At 44.1% G+C, this 10,461-nt stretch overlaps 1 protein-coding gene across 1 annotated transcript in view; it reads right to left on the bottom strand.

The window, feature by feature from the left end:
- Positions 1 to 2,647: 2,647 nt before the first annotated feature.
- Positions 2,648 to 10,461, bottom strand: part of LOC8031714 (28S ribosomal protein S30, mitochondrial) — a 13,521-nt gene continuing 5,707 nt past the window's right edge. The window contains exon 5 of the mRNA XM_002406893.4: positions 2,648 to 3,169. Coding sequence (XP_002406937.3) covers positions 2,706 to 3,169 — 464 coding nt within the window. The 3' untranslated portion in view covers positions 2,648 to 2,705. The remainder of the gene's footprint in view (positions 3,170 to 10,461) is intronic.

Raw genomic sequence — 10,461 nt, 5'->3', positions numbered from 1 at the left:
TTAAGAATTCAATATTCAAACGTTATTAATTTTTCTAAAAGACCCTTTGAGAGAAATCAACAGGATATCAACCCTTTGCATTTGTTTTTCAGTCCTAGAACTCCTACCTAAACGGCACTATTGTAATTTTTAGTCGCAACACAAGTTGTTGTTTTATCATGAGCTTTTTTACTTTGGGCTTTCACTGTACTAAGAGAAGAAGGAATTCTTTTGTTGGTTTTGTGGGCATGATCTTTTAAAAGTAAAAGGTAAGGTACTCCGGCGTTTTTTTCATACTCCCGAATTTGCCTGAAAATCTGCTGAACAGACCCATAAACATCGTGAGAATAGTAACCCAAATATTGGGCCAAAATAATTTATTTTCGCGAAGTTATTAAATTTACAATTTTGGTCATCACGATGTTTTTCAAAGTGAAAGTCTCGTCTGGCAACAATGAAAAAGTGACGTCGCCCGAAGGCAGCGGTTCTCTCTTTAGATTGCAGACTTCGTCCCAAACGGATTACAAGCACTTTCATGGTGTCAAATGAATGCTTTGGAGGCTCACTTCAGCACCCGCGCAGAGGCACGAAACAAATGCTCGGCATGGTCCAGTTTTAGACTGCCCGGTCGACCTGCAAGCTTGCCTTCCACTGACGTCACGGCACTGAAAAACGCGGGTACATTTGAATGTTTCTTTTTGCACAATATTTACTTGGCGATTTCACAATAACTATTCTGAATTTCGCGATACTATATAGCATGCCGGAAAGAGCAAAGACCGGTGATTTCGAATAGATAGTTGGGGTAGCCCAAGAAATTCCTGGAATACCTCTTTAAAGGGATACTTCAACGAAATTTGAAATATTCCCGTCGTGTACTATCGGGGAAAAATGAAATGCGAACAGAGGAGCGCGTGGCTTGCGGTACAGGCTGCGCCGCCTGGTAGTGAACCGAGGGGCGAGGGTGCTTGGCCTACTTCGATGTGTTCACGCCTTTCGATTGGCGCTCCCCCAGCTTCGGCAGTGCGCCTCTCGGTGCGCTGAAAGCTGTCACCGCTATCTTTGCCTGCTCGGCGAGTGCGGCGAGCTTCTTTGCACCACACGCGCTGAGCCAGCAAAGATAGCGGTGATAGCTTTCAGCGCACTAAGAGGCGCACTGCTGAAGCTTGGGCAACGCAGAGGGAGGGGCGTGAACACGTCGCAGTAGGCCACGCACCCTCGCTCCTAGGCTCACTTCCAGGCGGCGCACCATGTACTGCGAGCCACGCGCTCCTCTGTTCGCATTTCATTTTTCCCCGATAGTACAAAAATAGGTTGAATATGATCCACAATATCCGTAAATGACAATCGCACATTTGTATTTTGATCCTGGTGGCTGTATTTTTCGTTATAAACGACCCACTCTGGCAAGCGCTCGGAGAAGGCCCAGCTTAGAGCACGTGACATCCAACGCAATCGTGACGTAGGTCGTCTCAAGACGAGCAAAGCTACGGCGAGGCTGACGTCGAGAGGATGGCCTAGTCGTTCCAGCCACCGAAGCGGCTGCTTTTGTACGAATTTTGAGTGACGGGTTAATCTTCTATAATCTTCTAGGGGGACAATAGCGACTTCTGCGACACACAAAAGGGATTCTCGGGAAGAGTGGAGTTCCTCCTTCCCCCCTTCTCTCGTCGTGGCCGGAGACGAGACAACCTCCGTCACTAGCTGTCAAGGTTCCTAGACGAGCATTACAAGCGAGGCGTTAGCGACATCCACCAGGTGCTCTTTGATAATCGTTTAATTCGTTTTAAAATTCCTTCTCGAGACTTTTTTAACAAGATATTGGTATGTTCCATGTGATACTGCTCTTTTGAACACATATAGACCAAAAAATGAGCGCCTAAATTTCGTTGTAGTATCCCTTTAATACAAGCGCCTTTATGGGAAATTGCATATAAACACTTTAAACATTCTTTGCTTTGACAGAAATTTAACGGACACTAACCTGATTTTTTTTTTTTCTTTTCTTCTTAGTGACATTTGAGAATCGGTGTCCAAAACTCACTAATATAAACATAAAATTGTGCTGAATAAAAAAAAAGTGAGGATTTTAATTGGCTGACCCAGTACAATATATCGAAACTCGGATGAAATGGAGCTCCGAAAGCTCCGCTCCCCGAAGAGGCGACGTGTTGCGGTGCCACATTTACGCAAGAACGAGGCGGGGAAGTGTGCGCGCAAGTAGTCTGCTAGTTGGAATTTCGGGGCAGATGTAAAAACTTGTTTTTTTTTTAAACAAACTGGTTTTTCCGTCACAAAGCCAAATCCTTGCCCAAAAAAGCAAGGCAAAATGGAGGAACACAAGGTTAGACTCGGAAAGTGACATGGATTGTTTGTTGCATTATATTTAGTAACGGATCAATTCCATCACTCCTAGTAATGAAGGTACCCTAGACGGCTTACACTACTTCTCAAAAAGCCAGAATACTGCATTCTCATCATATATGATTGAGAAAAAATGTGGAGAAAGGGCAGTCCTCAGCTGCCATTTCCCCACAGGTAGTTTCCACGTGAAAAGCAACACAACCTTGAGCCACAAATTTTTTTACGTGCTCTTGTAGGTTATTACAAAATCTGGATGCACAAAAACATATATAACTAAAAAAAAAAAAAAAACACTGCCACAGGGTTTTTAGACACAACTAATCCTGCTCCTTTATTTCCCTGACCCGTCCTCTGATGAAACACTACTTCAGCTTGCAGATCGAATAGGGAGCATCGGGGTGCCTCTTGTAGATCTTGACCCAGAGTGGGACTTCCCTCTGGAGGGCTTCCCGCAAGATGAACCTGCAGTCGTAGATCTTCATCCACTCCTGCATCTTTGCTTTCCTCTCCTCCTCGCTGCGCATGTCCTCCCCCAGGTACGGCCTCAGCTCGAGTCCCTCGGGAGCCTTCGGCCGCTGAAGCACAAACCTCAGCAGTGTCTTCAGTACCTCGTCGTCCAGGCCCTTCAGCTCGCCGTTTTCGAACACCTCGAAGAGGCGAAGGTTGCCCGACGACCAGCACAGGTTGCGGGCCGTGTTGTCTTCGTAGAAGTCGGGGTGGAGTGACACGGTGTTCAGCTGGTAGACTGCAAAGGTCCAGTGCTGCCCGTCCGTGCTCACGACCTGGCTGACCAGCGGGTAGGTCGGGTCGTGGAAAGGGCTGAATCCTGTGCAAGCGACCAGATGCAGGCAACTCCGTGAAGGTTTGTAATGAGTTCCCTCAACCAAATATGCTCCACCCTATAAAAATCTTCGACGAGCTACCTCAACCAAATACGCTGAACCCTGTAAAGATTTGTGACGAGTTACCTCAACCAAATATGCTTAGCCCTGTGAAGGTTTGTGATCAATTATCCCAACCAAATGTGCACAACCCTGTGAAGATTTATAACAAGTTACCTCAACCAAATATGCCCAACCCCGTGAAGATATTGCCGCGTGTGCAGGTGGCCAAAGAGGCAGCGCGCGCGTGGTTTAATGGTTATCGTGCCTGCCTCCCACGCGAAAAGCCAGGGTTCGATTCCTGGGAGCCACGCATCTTTTGTTATTCTTGTTGCTTGTTCAAGGTCGGAATGTTCTATGCGTCAAACATTCTATGCCCATTCTTCCAGAAGCTCACGCATGTGTATAAGGGGCTCTGCGTGGCGAACCAGTCAGTCTCGCTCGATCCTGCGGTTTCGCCGACATCGATGCCCGCGACGCTCTGCTGTTTTCTTGTGTTCATTTTTTGTTTTGGGCAAAAGTTCGCCCCATTAAACGTTTAGTTTCTTCGGTTATCATCGCCTCATTAATTGTCACTCGTGACAATATGTGATGCGTTACCCCAACCAAACATGCTCAATCCCGTGAAGATTGTAACAAGTTACCTCAACCAAATATGCCCAACCCTGTGAAAATTTGTGATGGGTTACCCCAACCCAAAATGCTCAACCCTGTGAAAATGTGTAATGAGTTATCTCAACTAAATATGCCCAACCCTGTAAAAATTTGTGATGAGTAACCTCAAACATATATGCCCAACCCTGGAAGTTTTGTGATGAGCTATGTCAACTAAATATGCCCAACCCCATCAAAATCTATGAGTTACCTCAACCAACTATGCCAAATGCCAAACCTTATGAAAATATGTGTTGAGTTCCCTTATATCAAATATGCCCAACCCTGTGAAGATTTGTGATGAGTTCCCTCAACAAAATATGCCCAACCACATGAAAATCTGGAATGATTTACCTCAATTAAATATGATCAACCCTGGGAAGAATTGTGATGAGCTACCTTAATATCCCCAACCCTGTGAAGGTTTGTGATGAATTACTCGAATATGCTCAACCCTGTGAAAATTTATAACAAGTTACCTCAATCAAATGTGCCCAACCCTGTAAAGATTTGTGACGTGTTACCCCAACCAAATATGCTCAACCCTGTGATGACTTGTAATAAGTTACCTCGACCAAATATGCCCAACCTCTGAAGACTTGTGAAGGGTTGTCTAACCCCGTGAAGATTTATGAAGAGTTCCCTCAACCAAATATGCCCACCACATAAAAATCTGTGATGAGTTACCTCAACCAAATATACCCAGCCCTGTGAAGGTTTGTGAGCGATTACCCCATCCAGATATGCTCAACCCTGTGAAGATTTGTAACAAGTTAGCTCAACCAAATATGCCCAACCCTGTAAAGATTTGTAAAGAGTTACCTCAACCACATATGCCCAACCACATGGAAATCTGTGATGAGTTACCTCAATCAAATATGATCAACCTTGGGAAGATTTGTGATGAGTTACCTCAACCAAATATGCCCAACCCTGGAAGATTTGTGAAATGTTACCCCAACCAAATATGCTCAATCCTGTGATGATTTGTAACAAGTTAGCTCAACCAAATATGCCCAACCCTGTAAAGATTTGTAAAGAGTTACCTCAACCAAATATGCCTATCCCTGTAAAGATTTGTAAAGAGTTACCTCAACCAAATATGCCTATCCCTGTAAAGATTTGTAAAGAGTTACCTCAACCAAATATGCCTATCCCTGTGAAGATTTGTGATGAATTATCTCAACCAAATAAAAAATGAAGATCTGTGATGAGTTCCCTCAACCAAAAATGCCTAACCCTGTGAAGATTTGTGATGAGTTACTTCAAACAAATATGCACAAACCCGTGAAGAATTGTGATGAGTTACTCAGCCAAATATGCCCAACCTTGTGAAGTTTATGATGAGTTATATCACCAAATATGCCTAACTCCTAGATAATTGTGATGAATTAGCTCTATTCCATGAAGATTTGTGATGAGCTACCACAACCAAACATGGCAAACTTCTTAAAAATATGTGACGAGTTAGCTCAACCAAATACACTAAAACTCCAAGATGACTGTTCACAAGTTAGCTCAACCAAATACAGCAATCCTTCGTTATAACGAAATAGCTTTTTTCGGATTATCGCTTTTATCAAAGTTCAATGTGGTCCCAACCGAAATGCACACATTTTTAACCGGGTTATTCTAAGTGTATCGGCAGCCGACCATGCTCATTACGAAGGCCGCGACACTGAAAGCACGCAAGCCTACGCGGAGGCACACAGAGACCCTTGCGTTCCCTCCCCCTTCTCAACCGAGGCAAACGGCCAACTGGGAAAACGGAGTAAACGGGTGACAGAGGGCAGAGCGCACAGAGCTGGCAGAGTGCCGCTTCCAATGCCGATAAGCTGACGCAGGTACGCAGGCAGGGAGCAGCAAGAGTAGTGTTAACGTTCCGACGCTACTTGCGGCACCCGTGGTTGACGCTGCCCGACTCCTGTCAGAGTTGGGTCAAGGGATCAATAGAGCCCCAAGGAGAGCATCCCTTCACGAGCGCCCGACGCGCACGCCTGCGGCGTACTACATGCGCATGTGCGTCGTATGGGAGATTTGAAGTGTTTACCTAAAGTCGCTCAGATCTTCGAGGTTGAAAAAAGTGGCTAGCCCAAGTTCGAAATCGCCAAAGAATTATAACAATCCAGCATCGGCTGTTCGACATTGCCCAACATTTTTCAGAACAAGCAAGGAATATCGGACAGGTTCAAGAAGTTTTTCACGCAGTGGAAAGCGTGCCCACTACCCGAAGATGAAAGATCGCCAACTGCTTCGCGCGCGTCGTATTTTCTCTCGCGAGTGTGCTTGCCGAGCCTGCACACGATTTCCATAGCTGCGACAACCTCTACAAAACTGTGTGAAAACATGTTGGCAAAGCCACTGAGGATAACTTTGATTCGTTTGCGATTGTTGATGCGGACGTTCCCGATGTTGCTCCTGCCAAGGATGCTCTGATCGTAAACCTTGCGTGCGGCCAGGGTAAACACGAAGCGACATCGGAGAGGCACCTCGAGAAATGCCGACGAATGCAAAAACGCAAAACATCCTACGACTGCTTTGAAAAAAAGTGAAGTGCAGCGGCGGTGACAGTGTTCTTGCAATGCCTGGAGCAGTTCGAGAACTGATGCCCGGATGAAATTATAATTATCGGCAAACTCAGCTTAATTATTTCTTTTTAATCGGTCGTACCGCGAGATGTTCATAACCAAGGTTTGTTTGATTAAATATACGGTCAAAGTTTTCTGCAGTGTTCCCTTCCATCTTGAAGTCTGCAGGCACTGTTTTTTGGCTCTATCGCTTTTATTGAATTACCGCTAATATCGAATTTTGTTGCCGTCCCGTTGACTTCGTTATAACGAGGGATTACTGTATGCCCAATTTCGTGATGATTTGCGGCGACCTACCTCTATCAATAATGCCCAACCCTGTGAAGATTTGTGATGAGTTATCTCAATCAAATACACCCAACTCTAGATTTGTAATGAGCTGACTCAACAAAAATACACACGACCCCATTAAGACTTGTGACGGGTTACCTCCGACCCAATACACCACATTTCGTGAAGATTTGTGATGAGTTATCTCAAACAAATATGCCCGACCCCATGAAGATCTGGGATGACTTACCTCAACGAAATACATTCAACCTTGAGACGATTTGTGACGAGTTACCCCCATGAAAGGAGCAAAAGGATTTGTATTTTAAAAGTTCTGTTCATGTCCTCTTTAGCTTATTTCTGGTAATTCACTATTTCCCCAAAGAGACAAAGCTAATTTGTCCCTCAATGAAACAAGAAAAAGTTTTGTCTACTCCTGCCATGTTCTGCTAATTCACGATTTTAAAGGAGCTGTGCAACAATTTCAGTGCTCTGCTTAAATAATTTGGGAGTTGGTATCTCGACCTTTCAGAACCAAAGAGCAAAAAACCGCTTTTGCCTGCATGTCCTAATTTTTATTTTAAAAATAAACAAAACTTGAGGTTTCCGGCACCTCTCAACTCCTTCACCGTCTTCCGAGTTATGTGCGCTGTGACTGGAATGGGGGATGCGCATTGCTCTGGTGAAGCTCTCTCTCTTTAAAGCCATCAGTGAGCAGCGAAAACTCACCCGCTCGTGACCACGTGCTTGTGCAGCGCGATCAACATGCCAAAAGGAGGAAAGTCTTGCTCAGGTCCGGCCATCCCCGTCCGGTTCTGCCCCCGTCCCCCTCCGGCTTCTCGCGGCTCTTCGTGGTAGCAGATAGAGCTGACGGTTTTGTTGAACCCGGATAGATGACGCCACTAAAACTCCGTATAATAAAAGTTTCGTCGATGATACCAGGTTTTTGACACATTTATATTTATGTTGGAATGACAAGATTTATAAAAGTTACTTTTATCGTGCAGGTATTTGCACAACTTGCTATCTATTTACAAGTCCCGTATTGACGTGATGCCACATGGTTCTCATGGCTGCCGCTCAAGAAATATTCTAACTTCTACCTCGCGATTACGCGGCGGAATCGCAACATTTTGAAGGAAGGAGATGTGCTTTCTGTTCTTTGTGACAAGATAAACAATGTCAAAAATAGAAGATGCAAATTCTTTCAACGTTAAAATCGTTGGACAACTCCTTTAAAAGGGGGTGCAATGATTTTAAAATTAAAAGAATTTGCATCTAGTCATTTTATGTTGTTTATTGTGTCTCGGAGGATAGAGAAAACATACCCTTCATTAAAAAAAATGCCACAGTTCCGCTGCATAATCGCAAAGCAAAAGTCTAGCTTTTTCCCCTACCTGCAGCCGCGAGTGGCAGCCGAAGGAATTACGGCGAAAAGATTACGTGACCTCGCTCGGCTCTAAGCTGCAGAATAACGCCCTCTAATCTGAGCAGAGAAAGGGAGAGGAAGCGTCCTCCGGATAGCACACAAGAACCTACACGGCACCCCGAATCACGTCACTAGGAGTGCGACCAGGAGTAACCTTGAAGACTGGCAGTGAGTTAAGGGGTGCCAGAAATGCCAATATTTATCTTTTTTTTTTTTTTTTACACAACAACTAGGACACGCAGGCAAAATTGGTTCTCTGTTCTTTACTTAAGAAGTGTCAGAGGGCAACTTCCACAAACTTTTGGCCGAAGTCCGGAAATTGAGCGCCCAAGAGAAGAACAAAGGAGATGCAAAAATTGTTTGCCGGCTATTTGCAGCTGCATAGTGTAAGTGTCAATTAATTTTTACTTGTTCCTTGCATAAAGATTGAGACAACAAAAAGAACCTTGTTTATTCAGTTTTCAGGTAAGTTGTCAAAGGATTAGCATTATTGCTGTTCAAACTAATATTGCCTACATCGTAGCACATATCGCCTGATCCAGGTAAAACAATTTATAGTGGTTTGCCTGTTCCTTAATATTTCTTAAAATGAGCAGAAAACAAGAGTGAGCCATCTTTCGCGGTATTACAGTACAGTGCCATCCACTTATACCGATACCACATATGACAATCAGTTTCTAGTTTCTAGACTAGAAACAATCAGTTTCTGGTCAAAGATACGATAATCGGTTAAAACGATTGCATTTTCGGGTCTTCTCATTATTGTTATAAGTGGGTCGCACTGTAGTTCATTTCGGCACAGAACCTTTCAGTGTTCATTTCTATTTCTTGCTAAAGTTGAGGTTTGGGCGAGTTGGTGCAACATTATTCGGGATTAAAAACAGCACAAAAGACGAAGGACCAGACGAAGCAACATGCCGCGCTGCATCTGTGTTACTTCTTCGTCTGGCCCTTCGTCTTTTGCACTGTTTTTAATTCCAAATCTATTTCTTGCTTTTATATACTAATGTCCTCGCACATCTTCTGTAATGCTAGTATGAGCTCACAATAAACAATGACGATGATAAGCAAACGCCTCAATTTCCTTTTGAGCACTACTTATTATCCATTACGACGTCACACCAACTAGTCCGACTTCCTGCCCTTTTGAACTAATGCTTATACCCGTTGCCAAAAACAAGTATTATTCGACCCATTTCTGGTGAAGATGTGGAAGATGAATGAGTGTACTCAAGTGTGCTGTGCTTGCTTGTAATTGCTTACGTAGGTGGCCCTGTAGCACCATTCCATCCGCACATAACCTGGCTAAAGGTTTTGAAGTATGTGAGATAAGTCTATGCACTGCCTGTGAGAAATTATCGCTTATAACATTGTCCAAACAATCTCACGCCCGTAGTAAAAGAATGACTCGTGAAAATGACAAAAATATGCAGGGTGTTTTTTTTTATCGAGTACAGATTTGTGTAAAAAAACAATTTGTGAAAGCTACACAAATGTGGTCTGTGCAAGTGAGTCATACGACCAGGCGGACATTATGTTCAAGAGAAAATGCAACTAAAATTTATTAATTAGTGAAAGTTCACAAATTACTCTCTTGATTAGATGTCTTAGGGCACATGTTTATATTGAAGAAATGGAGGCAATCAATGTTGAAGGCCAACCCAGTTTTTTAAAAAAATCCTCGAACGAGCATGCAGTTGAAGTGCTCGTTCGAGGATTTTGTTTCGGAAATCGGTCGTTACTGAAACCAAATGCAAAATGCCTGCCAGAAGGACAATCCTCGATTGATGCTAGAGGGTCACGTGCAAATGACGGAATTTGCGTCGCAATGCGCCGGGGCCGATTGCAGTCGGCGTTCCGCAGCTGGCGAACTAGAGCAATAAGCCACCTTATCGGCCAAGACAAGTTGCTTTGCTTTGCTGTGCAACATCACTGAAATACACGTGATTGGTCATATTTTAGCTGCATTCTCTCTTAATAATGTCTGCTTGGCCGTGTAACTCACTTGCACAGACCCCATTTGTGCGGCTTTCATGGCTTAATTTAGAAAAATATGTATTCGAAAAAAAAAAGAGAAAACACCCTGTGTACGTAGGTCGAACGTGTTCCAGGGTTCCCCGACAGCGGGCGCCAGCATAGAGTATGTTCCCCCGTCATAACTGACAACAAGCGAGCACAGCGTGCTTGAGAACACTCAAATACAAATGTGTGAAACAGCCTTAAAAGGGCACTGACACGCCAAAATCATGTTGTTTTTTCAATTGTCCGAAACGATTGAAAACGATGCCTGGATATT

The sequence above is a fragment of the Ixodes scapularis genome, unplaced genomic scaffold (assembly GCF_016920785.2).
Source record: "Ixodes scapularis isolate PalLabHiFi unplaced genomic scaffold, ASM1692078v2 PGA_scaffold11__112_contigs__length_91849675, whole genome shotgun sequence".
Lineage (NCBI taxonomy): Eukaryota > Metazoa > Arthropoda > Arachnida > Ixodida > Ixodidae > Ixodes > Ixodes scapularis.
This window is presented reverse-complemented; position numbering and strand designations above follow the sequence as displayed.